We start from the raw sequence: 16,994 nt of genomic DNA on the forward strand, positions 1-16,994 counted from the left end.
ACTTCTTCCTGTTCCTTCCTTGATCTGTGAGCCTTTTTTTTTTTTTTAATTTCAGAAGCTTGGTACTTTGATTAGAAAAAAAGGCATTTCTTCATATAGATTTCATTTTCAAACTGCAGCTTATACTGGCACTATAAAACAAGTGTGCCCTTTGAAATGCTGTGGTGCAAGCTAGGCCTGTCAGGCAGTGTTCTCACTTCAAGCATGGTGATTGTAAAGATTTGCCTTACCACCAGTAAAGGCCAGTGTCTGTTGTGTAAATATCAGCTGCTGATACAATCTAGGTGATCCATACTCCAGAGATGAATAGCACTAACCATCCTCCTCCAAGAACAATTTAGACAATGGCGAATTTGGAGACCAGTGGTGTGAATCACCTCTCTTCTCAAGTAATGAGAAAGCTTTTCTTTGTTTTAGTATCTACTTTGAACTCAACATTTTGAAATCAAACCATCTTTGTTTTGATATTGAGAGAACCTGAAAATTTCCTCTTTGACAGTTGACTGAGGCATGAGATTTGTATGTTAAAACATCCTCTTCCACTAAAGAACTTAGATATTTCTAGCTAGCACAATTAATAACAGTACTAATTAAGTATGTAACGGTCACTTGGCTTGTTTATTTTCTCTGTTTGCTTTTCTAATCCATATCTCCTTTTCTCCCATATCTGGAGAAAGCACCTACTTATTTCTCTCTGTAAAGGGAAAGCTGCTAATCTCAAGTTCTTAACTAGATTCTGCAGTTTGCACACATTTTGGCTTGTCTTTATGTTTGTATGTCACCTGCCTCAAATGCAGACAGACTGAGCTTTCATTAGTTCTTAGAATAATACCTGCTGTCATGGATTAAATATTTGGCAACTCTTTCTTCCTTTGTACACACTTGCCAAGTTTGGGAGTAAGTGGAAATTCAAACACTTTTTTTTTTCACTAAAGAAAAACAAAACAAAAACAAAAACTAGTGCTTATTGATTGCTTTTGTAGGCGTGGCATTAAAGCCATTGCTTTTATTTGCTCTGGCTTGGTGTCTGCAAGTCTGTTAAGATTGCAGAATATTCTTATCAAAGCCTTGCAAGTTTGTATGTTTAGGGAATTTCTCTGTGCTTTTGCTTATTGGAATATGTGATTTTTCTAGAATTTAGTAATTAAGGCTGCCTAAATAATAATTATATTTTAATTATCAAATAAGTTACATTTTTAGAACAAAGAAAATTTCTACTGAATACTTATATTGGAGAAATTTGAATATTAGGAATAACTTTGGTGTAAACACCAAGTTTCTTATGTTTTAGTATATATGTAAAGTTGTCCCTTACTTAAAAATAATGATTAGTGTTGTAGATCAGTTTGACTTTATAATCCAATAGCAACTTACAAAATTGGAGACCATAAAACACAATTAATTATAAGGTTAATAATAATACATTTCTATTTAATGCTTCCTAAATTTTAATGTTTGCTTACTAAAATGTCAGCCAAGTTTACAACATTTCTAAGGTATTTTCTTATTTACTAACTTTTCTTGGGTTTTGTTCTTTTGGAAAATGGTATTGATGAGTGATTTTCTCTTGGCAAAAGCAGTTACCTAACATAATTATTAATTGTGGGCATGCCATATCCTTAGCAGAAGTCAGTTTCTTGTGTATGCCATATAAAATGGCAATGACATTTCTTTCTGTTTGAAAGAAAGCCTTATGTGTTTATAATTCCCCTTTGCACTTGGAATGTTTGAGTCATGCCAGGGATTAATTTTGGTTTGAAATAGACAGAAAACGATTGAGTTAAAATATAGAAGTGTATTCAGCTGTAAATGAATCTACCCAACATTAGAAAGAACACTTCTAAAATAAGTCAAGGATTAAAACTGCCACTAGTGCAACTGGAACTGCGGCAGTTGGTGACATAAGCTGGTGTTGGCATTGGCAGCACAGAGGGAGAAATCTTGACACAAGGAGGAAGTGGGACCAAGTGTGGAGCAATTTCTGTCATGTGTCAGACACAGTGGTCTTTTCTTTAGTATCATACAGGTATGCTCTGCTGTTTAGTGACTTTATCCTTTATACTGACCATGGCCATATCAAGGATTTTTTTTAAAGTCTTAATTTTTTAACCTTTGAGTCTTTTATGTCTTAAGTTTATTAATATATAACCTTTTCCTTAATCTTTATAGTTTGGCTTTCCAACTTTTTTACACAGGCTCACAATAGCAACTGCTCTCTGATTGTGTCTGTGCCTCCAGAAGTTGCTATAACAGCGTGAAATAGCACTGGGAACTCAGGGTAACTGTGGAAACCTTATGCTCTGTGTTAAATAGGTCAAGTTAGTTTCACAGCTGCAGCCTTAAGTTTGACTTCACTTTCAAATCAGAGATATTTTTGTCATCAGTATGACTGTGCATGTTTAGAAGACAAACTTGAGTATCTGCAACTATGTATGAAGCCTTGTAATTATCTAATGACTTACATTGAGATTGACACTACAAACCCTGGATATGGTCAGAAGCAGTTGCTGGTAGCACACAGGCAGTAGTTAGGCAGAAAGTAAACAGTGGAGCTATTTCTCATAATTTAAAAATTCCATTGACAAGTACTATTTATACTTTTTTTAGAACCATACATTAGCAAATGCACTTCTGAATTGCTTATTAATCCTCATTTTATATTTATAATTTATGTTTGTCTCTCTATACTTAAAACTCAGGTCCATGGAATTGTACGGCGATCCAGTTCGTTTAATACAGGTCGAATTGAACATTTATATAAGAATCCACAGGCTCATATTGAAGGAAGTAAGTAATTTTTTTCTCTAATTTTTTTCTGTTGCTTCCTATTTTTAGAAAAGATATTTCCAAATATTATCCATAGCCCATCTAGTCACAATTATTCACCCAGGAATTACTGCAGTGAATAACACCTGACCTGCAATCTAGGGAAACCTTCCTCGTGGCTGCCCTAGGCTTAGTGTCTTCTTTGGTTTGATTATACGAGAGTGATATTCAGTAGATGGCTGTAAGAGAAATAGGCAAGACATAACTTTGATCAGCCTTCTTCAGGTCAGATGTCCCTGCTTCTTCGAGTAACAGCAGTTCTGTATTAAAGGAGCATTCTTGTTTTTTATATTTTGTTTAATTTATTCAAGTTAACTGATCTTTGTATATTGACTTTTTTTTAAAGATTTAATCGTATGTTTTCTTCTAAGAGTTTTATAGTTTTTTATTAAATTTTAAAAATATTATTTAAAACATTGTTTAATCTATTTTGACCATATTCTTTCCTTCTTCCAAATCCTCCCAGATCCTCCCTACCCATGTAATTAATATACATTGAATTTTTAAAATAATTCTTAAATATGCTTTCAAATATTGATGGTGATTCAAATTATATTTAAATTGCTTTAAAGATCAATATCAGGATCTACTGGCCTTTTTTACTTTTGTTGCTCTTAATTTGTCTGTGAAGAGCAGCATCCTTTAGACAGCATATCACATCACAGTATTTTCTTATTTTAGCTCCTCACTCAGGTGGTTAAAGAGACTATTTTGTACATGGAGACACAGAGAGATTGTGACTTTATCAAGGTCACATGTCACGATAAGGGCAGCAATCAGCCTAGAGCACAGGACTTTCAAGTCTCTATGTTACTTAGTGTTTCTGGTCATCAAGGATGCTATAGTGGGATTGTAACCCCAAAATGATTTAGGTTTTATGTGTGAAAAGAGTCAAAGGTTGGGTTACTTTTAGGTATTGGTATCATCAGGAAGGTGATCCAGTTGTTCATAGAAAAGGCTTTCCACCTAATGTTTAAGCTACTTGTGTATCTTCCTGGAAGTTACTATATGTTGAACTCTAATACAAAATGCTAGGAACCTGAGAATTTTAGATTTGGATTCTTTTTTCATATTTATAATAAGATGACTTATAAATAGGACCCAAGTATTCACATAAAATTTATAATGTTTCATATGTATTATATACATGATTTATACAATTTTTAAATTATTTTGTGCACAAACAGTCTTCAAGGTATGGATATTTTCATTTGTGGCATTACATTGTCAGTATTTCAAAAATTTTAGAATTTGGAATCACATCACATTTTAAATTTTCAGATGAGAAGTACTCAATATATATTATTTTTTTGTGCACAATGATACCACCATTGTATCTAGATTTAGACTAACCTGGAAAACTGCTCACATTTTTAGAATAATGAAATCAGTATAAGAATCAGCTTCAATGTATGGATTTGAATAGATTGATTGTCCATTAAGTAGTTATGTTACTACCATAGACATATCATAGCCAACTTAATGACTTAACTCTGTAAGGTACTTAAAAATCACAAGATAGTATCTGTGGTTTTTGTTTTGTTTTGTTTGTTTGTTTTTTATTCTTTACTCTTTGGGGGGCCTGCCACCTAGCCCCCAAATAAATCACATGGAGGCTTATTATTACTTATGAATGCCCAGCCTTATCTTGGCCAGTTTTTCTTAAGTTATTCTGTCTACCTTTTGCCTCTGGGCTTTTAACTTTCTCTATTCTGTATACCTTTCTTTACTTCTTACTCTGTGGCTTTCTTTGTAGCTGGGTGGCTGGTCCCTGATGTCCTCCTCTCCTTCTTTTCTTGTTTCTCCTTTTCCCAGATTTCTCCTTCCATTTATTCTTTCTGCCTGCCAGCCCTGCTTATCTTTTTTTCTCTGCCTAGCTATTGGCCACTCAGCTCTTTATTAGACCAATCAGGTGTTTTAGAAAGAGAAAGTAACACAGCTTCACGGAGTTAAACAAATGCAACATAAAGGAATGCAACACACTTTGCATCATTAAACAAATGTTCCATAGCATAAACAAATGTAACACATCTTAGAATAATATTCCTTGCCACAGCAAATATCTAAACAAAATTACTCAAAAAGAGGTATCTTCTCTTTTATCAGTGTGTTGTAAATTTCTTTAGAGAGTATATATATATATATATAATTCTAGGGTCATATTTGTCCATATTTTACTTTTATATAATATTTATTTTAAATTCTTACAGCCCTATGATAATTGTCTAATATGTTCAGGATATTACCATTTTTTAAACAAGTACATATGAATTTACTATTATAAATCCACACAGACCTATCTTTATACATTATGTGTTTCTTAAAGATAAAAGTTATACTTTGGTACTCAAGAGCCATCAAATACAATGTTTCTGTTTTGTGTTGGTGGAAGGGGATTGGTACACACAGCAGGATCTTGTTAAGTAGTTCAGGCTAACCTCAAACTCAAGATCCTCTGTCTCGTGGTCCAAGTACTAGGATTGCAGGGATGGGATGTCACACCTGGGAACATTTCCGGTTTGACCTTTATTTTCATACATGAATAATGTGTATTTCAGCTTTGATATTGAAATGTTTTTCATGTTATCTCATATCTGATGATCTTTTTCTAAATCCTAAAGACATGAAGTTGCACTATGGTGACCTCACTGACAGCACCTGCCTTGTGAAAATCATCAATGAAGTCAAACCTACAGAGATCTACAATCTTGGTGCCCAGAGCCATGTCAAGGTAAGCTCATCTCATTGCCATGGCTTCTTTGGTTGTGTCCTTGTAGTATTCTCATGCACTCACGTATATTGTTTCTCAATACAATAACAACTACTAGTCCTTATCAAGTTTAGTCTTCAGTATTAGTTTGGGAATTCATCCTAATAAAACAAACATAATTTTTAAGCTGAGGTTTCTGTTACTCAACAGTTCGATGAAATTTTTGCATTCATTTTAGGTTGTTCCCTATAATCAAGAGCCCCTGCTCAGACATTTCATATCATTCTCTGAGAGAAGTATTTGTTAAGATGTTAGAAGGAGTAGCTTATTAAAATCTTTATTTTAATGTTAATTTCTGGTAGTGGCTATATGCCTGGGTTGATGGATAGTTTTGTGTTGTAATATAGTCCTAAAAATGATATTATTTGGGTTGCAATCATATGTTAAAGTTAGCTTAATTTTTGTGTGTGTGTGTGAATTGTGAAAAGAGCCTTTTTTTTGCCATTCCCTCTTATTGTGACACTCTTAATGTTGGTTTCTTCTGTGTATTCATACTATTGTGTTCTCTGCCCATCTTTCTTTAGTTGTCTGTCTTGAACAAGTCATAGTAAACTTGAGAAGCTCTTCCCAGCCTTCCAGCTTCTGCTTGACTCAGTTTTTTTGTGACTGTGCCCTGATGCTTCCTTGGGAGAATGAAATTTAAAACCAGGCTTGATTCATTCTATTTAGGTACCTATTCAATCAAGTGGTTAGTAGAGCTTGGAAATAAAAAACAAATGGCTCTAAATTTTAAGAAAATCCATATATAATATCCAAGTTTTTTCTCTGTTTACAAAGCAAATACAACAATTTTATTGGAGTATTTAAGGTATTTTCATGTTTCTCTGCATTTTTCAGTTTTGTACAGAATGGGGGCAATATGCCTGCTTTCTACACCTTTGCTGTTTAAGGCAGGAATTAGGACCTGATTTAATGAACAATGGAATAAGCCTAGTCCTAAAACAGCAAATTTTAAAAATTGAGGGTTAATCCTTGAGTTGCAGAATCCTTGGACTCAAAAATTAAGAGCATTTGATTCCTCTTGCAGTGAGTGTACTTGGGTTTGATACCCAGCACCCACATGGTGGCTTACAAACATCTGTAACTCCAGTCTTAGGATATCCAATACCCTCTTCTGACCTCTTGATGCACCAGAAACACATGTAATCGACATAGGCAAAATAGTCATACATATAAACTAAATGCATCTTAAAAATAAAAACAAATAATGAATTGTATTGATGATTTATTATTATTATCATTATTTTTAAATTTGAGATTGGTCCATTTTTCTCTGAGATACACCTGAAGATTTACAAAGACTTTCTTATCTACCTATACTATTTAGAAAAACACATGCCAGAGCTACATTCTTTGCCCTCTTGGATTCTTAATCTATCAGTCATTCTGTGTTATATGTGGGCTTAAAATCTGGCCTTTGGAAGCAGGAGGGTCTTTATATTCTGCAGCTGGAGCTGCTGTTTTCCTAGGGATTTTCAGTGTTTGTTTCTCCATGGTGAAGGTCTGTCTTAGGATTCTGTGTTTGAGAGATTATCTTATTTTATCCAGAGGAGTATTAGTTCTATCTTTTCAGGAATAAAGGACTCTTTCCCCCTAAATGAAGCAGTTAGCTTATCTTCCATACTTCTTTTGATATTCTGATCACCACAAAAGTATATTCCAGATCACCATTTCATTTTTTAATTTTCCTAAGTTTCAAATTTTTTCTTATTTGATTTTAGATGGTTTATAACCTCTAGAAGCCATATACTAGCATGATGAGAAGATGGAGAAACTCTTATGCTTATTTACAGTCACCTTCTCCCTATCATCTTTGTATCAAATGTAATTGTCTTTTTCCTTCTTCCAAAATATTTAAAAATTTCTCCAATATGTTATATTTTCTTGAGTAGTAGTGAGCACAATAGTGTCTGAATATCATTCTAGAGTGATTGTAGTATAAAAAATTATAAGCAGAGACAGTTGATTTGATTTGTTCTAAATTAGTAAAAAGTAAATTTATCTGGTTTTATGGTATTTTAGCTATTTTTTTAAGGGTCAGTTAATTTCCAGGAATGGTACTTAATTAGAATTTTTAAAAATTATGTATTTATTTATGTGTGAGGCATGTATATGTGTGTTGTGTGAACTTATATATGCCGCAGTGCATGTGTGGAAGACAGAAGACAATTTTCAGTAGTTGGATCTCTCCTTCTACCATGTTGGTTCTGAGGATCAAACTCGGGTCATCAGGGTGGGCAGCAAGTGGTTTTACACACTGAGTCATTTCAGGCCCAAGAATTTTGGTTTTTAAAATAATTTAATCTTTCAACAGATATTTGTTGTGCATATACTTCATACAAAGTATGGTATAGTAGAGAACAGAGAGATGTATGAAATCCACTTGTGCTGTTGAGGGATTCAGCTTAGTAGGGGTGATTGGTGCAAGTATCAGAAGCTTACACAGTGGCTTTGAGTCTATAGTGCCAGGTGAGAGAGAACTCAGTCTGAGGGACTGGATGGCATCAAGGAGGAAAGGGAGAGCACTAGCTCTGGTCTTAAGGTATATGGATAGTATTTACGGATGAAGTAGGAAGTAGAGAGTTGTATGGAGGTAATAACAGAAAGCCAAGAGTCAGAAGGGAGGAAATTTTGGCCATGAATACTGAAAAGAAGTGTGAAAGTAGAGTGGGCCAGGAGCTGGGCTATGCCAGGCAGCTTCTCTGTGTGTAGAACAAAGAAGAACACTTCTTTAGACTTGAATGTTAGAGGCTAGAATCTACAGGTGAGGTTTCGAAGATTTAGATATTACATGAGTCTGGTGACATCATAAAGGGGATAAGGCTAGAACAGATCATCTAGCGGGATGGGTGGGCTCTTCTATGTTCTCTAGAGAGGAGGCAAAACACTAGTGCTCAGAGACCAGATAGTCGATGTGAGAGATTTTACTGCCAGTACTTGAAGAACACTTGGAGGAAACACACTGTGGGACTTGATAGTCTGTTGGGTTGTAAATTCAGCTCTTAGAGTTCTTAAGATGGTGGCTGGTGGCTGGAGAAAAGGAGATAGAAGACTGTAAGGAACTTGCCCTGCAGAGGGAATGGGAAGGCAAAGTAGTATAGCAGGAATCAAGGAGACAAGAGGCAGTGGGTAGAAAGAATTATGTTAAAAATGTAGACCTTCCTAGGAAGAAGGGGATAAAGGATAAGGAAGAGGTCAGTGGCCTTTGCCATAATGTTGAAGATCTACTTGTAATGTTGCTTGTTAGTTAGGTCCTCGTGCATAATAGATGAGGGTTCCGTTACTAAGCCATACCCCATATCTGAATAAGGACTTTGAAAAAGAGCATCTGAAGTAGTGGTAGTAGGAGTGAACAGATTAATGCAGGGGTTTTAGTAGTTGAGTTACAAGGGAACTGTAAAGTGAGTAGATTATTTTCAAGGAATTTCCTGGTGGAAGGAAGAGAGAATAAGTTAGTAAAGCTTATATTGGTGTCCCCTCAAAATTGCTAGGCCTCGTCTTTGATTTCTGAAGTCTGTGGTGAAGATGAGAACTTTGATTTTTAGAAATTTCCAGTTAGTCCTAAGCCTAGACTTGTGGCCACAAAATGTGGAAACATTTCTCTAGCATTTCAGGTGTCTTGGTTCATTCCTATAGTTGCCTTAAATGCATTCATCCTAGACTTTCTTCTTTTAATGTATCAGCTTCTGAGTCAGTTGTCAAATAGTTCTGCTAATCACCAGTTCATGACAATGTGAGACTTTGTAGCCCCAAATGACACCTACAATCAGAATGGGGAGAGGCTGGAGTGAATCTGGTATACCCCAGTTCTTCTCACTCAGAAGCCTTTTTTCCAAGTAGTGTGCAGCCAATGAGAACTGATATTTCACAGAATCCTTCTTATATTTAGAGATGAAGCATGAATACAGTCCATGTCTTTTAGCTCACACTTTTTATACCCCTGGGCTGTGAGTTAAAGACAAATTGATTCTTAGCCTTGGGTAGTAGACACTGAAAATGGGGTTGGCCAAGGCCCTAGTGTAAACAAACAGCTCACCTAGCTCACCCGTATGCTACTTTGTCCTTTGATCACTCTAAGCTACATTTCACATTTCAGATTTTGGTCTGTTTTGTTATTATCAAGGGATTAAAATATTTAATTTGTTATGAATTCTCCATGTTAATCTATGTTAATATCTTTACAGTATTTCCTGTGTTCACAAAAAAAAATTTTTAAATAAAAATTTGTTTCTGACTGGCTAATGCTTTCAGTAAGATTAAAATAAAGTAACATACTATTTTGTAATATTTTGAAAGATGGTTCTCATATTAGCACATTTTGTATTTAATTTTGAATTCCTGACTTCTAGACTGGGCATTGTTTGTGTTGGACTCATGTTGTACAGAATAAACTCTTCTATCACTCACACTTCTAGTTAATTTGATGTGGGCCATGGTATGCTAAAAGTAAGGAAAATAAAATAATAGGAAGCTGGTCTGGCTTCCTGTAGGAAACCAATGAAGATGAAATTGCTTCTTGGAATGAGCCCATAGCAGTCTGGGAAATACTGACTGAAGACATTTTTCTGAATCATAAACAGTAAAATTATGACTCATGAAGTAGTTCATTGAAAGGCTGATTGGATCTTACGTGGGAGAAAGTGAGAGATGACTGCAATGAACCAGTTATTAAAAGCAGTTAAACCTAGCATGATGACATCATCCCAATAGGAACAAATGATATAATTTATAGTCCTGCCCATCTTGAGAGAAAAAAACATGTTTTAGGAACTTTTTTTTTTTTATTTTTTTTCTTAATTCCTTGTGAATAATAGTGTTTCTTATCTGTTCAGCATTTCTTATAATTATGCTTTTGGAATTTGTTTACTTTTTTGCACAGCTTCTTTGATGATCTTGCATCATTCCTATAGTCATAGGATTGATGAGATCTTTCCACAGTGAACCTAGTCCAGTGTGGATTGCATTTACCTCACAATGTCATGCTGGAATTGGAAAATTATTCAGTCAAAAGGCAGTCATGAACTTGAGAAATAATTTAATATGACTTTCAGTTTTACAAATGAGGTCATCTGCCCAAATTGTACATTTGGTTACTGCCAAATCCAGAATGAGAACTTGGGTCTTCATATTATATAATTTATTTTAAAGACCAATAAAGAAAACAATTATCTCTCCCAGTGGTAATTCTGACATAAAGTAGTCTTCATAAGGTAATGTCTTCCCCCACATTGTTGTGTTTTTTCTTGTGTGAATTTCTTCCCTTGTGTCTGTGGTATAGATATTTTTCTCATTTTAGTTTTGAGAAGGATTTTTCAAATCTCCTTTCAGTGCTAAAGATCATTATTATTATCTCCCTCAAACTTTCTCTTCTTCAACATGACTAACTCCATAGTTTGCATTCCTCATCTAATCCTCGATCGTTTTTACTGTCCCTCTTAGTTCTCTGAGTTACTGTTTGGTTTCTTTCTATAACAGTAAAGAGACCCTATTGCTTTGGTTGAAGAGGGTAAGTTAGAACAGACCAGGTGGGTGTGAGCTGCTATTTCCTTTCCATACTTGTGAAGATCAGCTGGTATATGCTAAATGGAGAAGCCCAAAGGGAATGATCCTGTGTAGGCTCAGGAAGCTAGTCATGAAGCAGAATTGCTTGTGAGCCAAGGTGCTAGTTGTAGTAGTGGCCAGTCCCTATGACAGAATCAGGGAGAGATAAGATAGAAAACCAAGTCCAGCAAATGAAATGAGGAATAAAAACAGATATGGGAATTACACTGGTAGACCCTGAGAAAGGGCCCAAGCAACGTAATTCAACAAGCTAAAGAATTGTCATCCATTTCCTGGAGGTGCTGAGTTGCAATTTACAGCTTGGTAACTAATTGCTGTATTTACCCCAGAAAGCACGAATCCCTTGGGAGAAGGAGCAAGTAGCTTGCTGCTCAGAGAGAATTCCTTATGGTGGGAAAGGAAGGTTTACATGGTTAGTATATGGCTGACCTAATTATAACACAAAACAAAACTGTAGCAACATGGCCCTTTATTGTACAGTTATTGCAGAGCAGGGGGTAGACCATTAAACCTCCACAACCAACATCAGAAAGGGACTGTTTTTCTGTGTTGTTACTCATTCATTTATTTGTTTTGGACTCTGGAGGCCTAGCAGGGAGGTGTGAGCAGGAAAATGAGTAGACAGGGAACGTTGCTATTGCGGTTAGAAGAAACATCCTTAAATATGAGTCAGGGCCTGGCCCCGTGGCCCACACAGTTGCATGGTAGAGTTCATTATGTCACTGTGGATGAATGTGGTCATCTATCTCTCTTCACTAGTGGTTACCTTATACTAGACTCAGTGCAGGGTGCATGGTGGTGGTGGGCAGTTGGGATAGGAATTAAATGTAATAGTGCCTTGGGGTATTCTCATGATAACTGTGGTATAGGAAAGGGATCTTAAACCAGGGTTTACACTAGAGTTCCCTGGACACATTCTGGATCTTCACATGCAATGGCCTGCCATATCTCTCCCAAGACTGGCCTTCAAGGTTTTCCGTTATTTCAAGTCCTGGTCATATCATAAACTGACTGGTATTTTTGTTTTGTTTGTTTCGTTTTCGAGACAGGGTTTCTCTTCATTATTTTGGTGCCTCTCCTGAATCTCGCTCTATAGACCAGGCTGGCCTCGAACTCACAGAGATCTGCCTCGCTGTGCTTCCAGAGTGCTGGGATTAAACGTGTGTACCACCGCCACCCGGTGGGGCTTCTTAAGTCTGATTTCTCCAGTGAGCTACTTACCTTAGATTGTAGTCTCTTCTGTCATTGTTCTTGTGTGAAATTTGTTCTTGCACTGGACTGTAACACTCCTTAGATGCCATCTGCCTCAGTTTCTTGACTATACCAAAACTATTTGAAAGCTCATCTTGATGCCAAGAGCCCTGCTCACCCTGTTTGCAGTATGCACCATCATCTTCAGTGAGTAGATCAGAAAAGAAAGCTTTGGGCAAGGAGGAAAGGAAATGCAAATTGCCTATTCTTCAACCTCCCTACCCCCAGTCTTTCTGTGCTCTCTGTTCACAATTCAGGTTAACATGAGTCAGATTATCTGGAGAAGTGGATGGAGCTAAATTTCCATGGTCAACATGCTAGTCAGTGCTGCTTCTGCCTGGGATGAAGGTTGTGGTTTGCTTTAGCTGAGCTATGAAACGATAGGCAAGACTGTTTTCCTTGGTCAAATGCCTATAGTTCCTGTGCTGAAACATAAGCTTGTATAGCATATTCTAAAAGGGGAAATGATGTATGGGGCTCTTTGTTTTTTATTACATGGGCCATAGAATTCTGAGGTGGCATGGCTCTTGGCAATAACCCAGGTCATGCCCTTGTTTCACAAGCGCCTCCCTGAAATTGCCCATTGATGGGCAGCTAAATTCTGTCTAGCCTTGAACCTAGGCTGATTCCAGTCTGCCTTCTTGTGCTACTAAACTGAGACAACCAAAGATGGGGGTAGGACATGGGTGCCATTGAACTATGACAGAAGTCTGACTTCTGTTGTCCTTCCTATCATTTACTATGAAAAATGAAGGTTCAGTGTAATAGGTTGAGTTAAGACATTTTTCCTTGCTGGAGGGAACTGTTTATAATTAATCCCATATGAGTGGTATTTTTATAACTAGGAAGTTCTTTGAATACAATGTAGGGTGCTACATGAGCACACCAACAATACTAAAAACAAATTAGTGTATAGGGAAAGTAGGAACATACAGAATTAACTAATCTGACATTTTGTTTGCTTATTGATATGTATAAATTACAACTGTTAAGACTCTGAAGATAACTTATTTTGCTTAATATTTCTGAATTAATAGATATGTATTATTTGAGGAAATTGTTATATACAGTTCTTGAATGTGCTCAGAGCAGCAAAATTAATCCTCCAGTTTGTTAGCACATTGTGCATTTTGGAATAACTCAGAAGCCTAAGGAGCACAAAGCTATCATTTGATAGAGAGCCATCAGTACAGTCTTGAGAACATTAAGTGTTTGTGCTGTTTTTCATCTAGACTGCTATGCATGTGTGATGCTTGAGTGTCTGTTTCTCAAAAATGTGACTCCTTTACAGAGGAAGTAAGTAGGTAACATGAACAACATCTCTGTGGTAGGTGGCAAACCTCGGATATGACCAAGGACAGTTGCCTTTTGTTTGTTTTTGTTCTGCATCCTCCATTTCTTTCTGAACAGTTGTTGCCTCCTCTTCTTTTGCATAGGCACAGTCCCTGAGATATTTAAAAATACTTGGTAATCACTTTATTATAAGGAAAGCTTGTGATAAGTACACCTTTTCATTTTATAATTTAACATTTGTGTTTACACTAAATACACTTTAATATTATGAATATGGCTAGTCAGTTTCATGATCCCTAGGATGAAATTTGTCCTTTTAAAATCCTGTATTCATGAGGATAGGTAGGCGTGTTCACTGTTGGTGGGGGTCTCTGTGTGTCATCTGGCTCACATTTTTCTTGGAAGCCTGTTATAGATTTAAGCAATTGAATTCAAATCTAAAACCACTTAAAAAGTCCTTTATAGTCCATTAAGAATTTTTATGGGAGAGAACACTCTATGAAAGTTCTCCTTTCCCTGTTCAAACAGATTGTTCTGTTTTATTAGATCTAGGTGGTATTGTAATTTTGATAACAGCTAATAATGTTTGGAATTTTGTATATAATTAATAGACCACACAAAGGTGTATTTGTTAGCCTTTCCAACCTTATATTTACAGTAGTAGTTTTTTACTAAATAAAATATAAAGCAGTATTTCAATGCAGTTTATTCATATTAAGCTAAAATTAATTAAAACAGCTAAATGTTCATGTTTATCTTAATGTCCATGTCTAAGTAAATTCATAAATACTCATAGGATATTTTAAGTCACTAGTAAATGTATTGTGAGTGAAATAAATTTGTCTTTTACTTTTATGTTGAATGAAAAGAGATTTTAGGATTCCTATTTAGATGAATATACAAATAATAATACTATTTAATATTTGAAGGCAGATGTGTTTTCCTTCCTCTCAGATTGGTGAACATAGTTGAGGAATTAAGTTCTTTTTTAAAAGACCTAATGAAACTTGATTTTAAGCATGATTCTTATTTCATCATTTTAGTACGTGTAGTGTTTATAAAATTTATTTTGTTAAAGTTGAGTCTTTAAAATTGGGATAAAAAGATAAAATGAAACCTTTTCTAACTCAAATAAACTTAATGCATAAGTACTTGTTTTTTAGTTTCTATGTAAATCATTAATTGATACTTTATCAGTACTAGCAATAAGAAAACTTTTAATATATTACAGGGTGTGTACTTTTAAAAACATTAATATCAAAGATTAATAGACAATTATTTTTTAAATAATAGCAACCTATGTGTCTTTGGCATGTTTATTTTACAATATACAATTAGTTAGAATTGCTTTATTTATAAGACTCTATGAAGTCTTGCTTGGTCTATTGTAGCTGTTAAGTTCATTACTAGAACTTGAGAACTCTTTAGAAAATGGTGCATTTCAAAGATGAGCTAGCTTTCACATGGGTATAGTACTGATGCGGAAGATGCAATTTTACAGAGATGGGGTGGGAGGGTTGTAAGCAGCACAGTTAGGGCTTTTCATAGTTTAGTGACTCCGGGCCAGTGCCCCCCTTCCTGCTGCTATTCTCTTTTAGTAATGTCAACAAACCAGACCTCCAGATTTTAAAGGACACTCTTCAGGACCATCCCTTGTTCTCTCAGTTACCTTTCTTTCCTGTGGTTGGGTTGGTGGAGAGGATATTTTTGTTTATGTTCCAACTTCTGTTAGCTCACTCTGGAGTGAGAGTCTGTTGTGCATTTGGTAAGATCATTCGCAGCCAGGCTGAGAGATTCTGGTGTAGAACCTCCATCTTCTCTGGAGAGAAGCATTTCAGTGTTGATTAGCAGGAAAATGGTTATTACACCACAGTATTTGTTTTTAAATCACAAGAGAAAATGCTACTTTCCTTTTTACTATTAATTAAATTATTATATTTATATTAAATTTTATATTAAATTTTATATTAAATATTATAAAATGTTTGTTACTTGGCAAGATAATTAAATGGCAATTTTTGTAAAATTAATTTATTGAAATGATTTACTTAAGTGTCTTCAATATCTCAATCTTTTACTTTTATTCTTTTCAATTGTTAATTCTTTAAACATTACTGCATTAATGAAAACTTATCAGTGTCTGTAATGGGAGAAATACTATGGGCTATGATAAAAATATTAGGTTAAATGGTGTGCTTTTATAAGCCAGTTTTAATGAATTTGCTTTACAGAGGAAGTCATAGGAATTCTCAGCAAGCTTTTTCACATGGGTAGGAAGGCAGCTTATTTGACTCTTTTTTATCTGGATGAGAAACAGAATTCCTTTGGGGACCCAAGAAAAGTTCTTGTAGCATGGACGATTGTTATGCTTTTTTATACACATAGATGGCAGCAAAGTGTCACAGACAAAGGAGGTCAGCCTTGTCTTTAGAATGAAAGATGAGTGACAATACAAACTGATTTCCATCAGCTTAGCTCTCCGGGTTCTTTCTGTAAGTAAATCTAAAATAAGAAAGAAAGCTACCATTGATAACAAGGAAGTATAGCAGGATGGAGGAAGCTGTGGGGGAACTATAATACACTGAATTTCTGGACAGATCCCAGGTGGGAAATCTTAATCCTTTCAGGTATGTCTTCTGTTGTAAGATGACTGGAAGAGCTATGATATTGTGCATGTCAAAATAAAAAGACAGTGAGGGCAGAGTGGTGTAAGGGAAAAGGGAAGTAAAAGAGAAACTTTAAGAAGGTCTCAGCGGTGAGCAATGGCCTGCTGCCTGTGAGTACTGTGGAGTTTGGCCTGCATGGCTCCTTTTTAGTTAAGCAAGTTACAAAGAGGAAATGTCAGTCCACGAATCAGGCAAACATTCCATGGGAACATTTGCTCAAATGTCAGCATTTTAGAAAATAGAACTGCAGTCTATTATGGCTCAGTCTCCAGGCTGGATTTTCTATTAAATACACAAGTACAAATGTGTTTGCTCAGAACACGTTCTCAATTAACAAGTCATTTTATGCCTTAATTAGCATTCCTACATAATGGCATAATCATTGTAGAGGATGACAGTCATCATTATAATTAATATTTAATATGTGTCTGGTTCTGACGACTTTTCTGTGCGTTCTCACAAACTTCTAGGTAATTTTCAAGTTTTAGAATTGTGTTTAGTAAAATCACAGACATGGGTAGACATGAGAAGCTGAGGAAGTGGAAGCATGCTTATTAGAGACTGCAGTCTGGAAATAGAAGAGCAGTATTTTACAAGTCCTGAACAATTGAATCGCGGTGGTCTCT

General features: G+C 35.6%; 1 protein-coding gene across 2 annotated transcripts in view; it reads left to right on the forward strand.

The window, feature by feature from the left end:
- Positions 1–16,994, forward strand: part of Gmds (GDP-mannose 4,6-dehydratase) — a 547,719-nt gene that overhangs the window by 107,602 nt on the left and 423,123 nt on the right. For both annotated transcript variants that reach the window (XM_037205844.1, XM_028881187.2), the window contains exons 3-4: positions 2,700–2,787; positions 5,448–5,557. In XM_037205844.1, coding sequence (XP_037061739.1) covers positions 2,700–2,787; positions 5,448–5,557 — 198 coding nt within the window. The remainder of the gene's footprint in view (positions 1–2,699; positions 2,788–5,447; positions 5,558–16,994) is intronic.

Source organism: Peromyscus leucopus, chromosome 5 (genome assembly GCF_004664715.2).
Source record: "Peromyscus leucopus breed LL Stock chromosome 5, UCI_PerLeu_2.1, whole genome shotgun sequence".
NCBI classification, from domain to species: Eukaryota; Metazoa; Chordata; class Mammalia; order Rodentia; family Cricetidae; genus Peromyscus; species Peromyscus leucopus.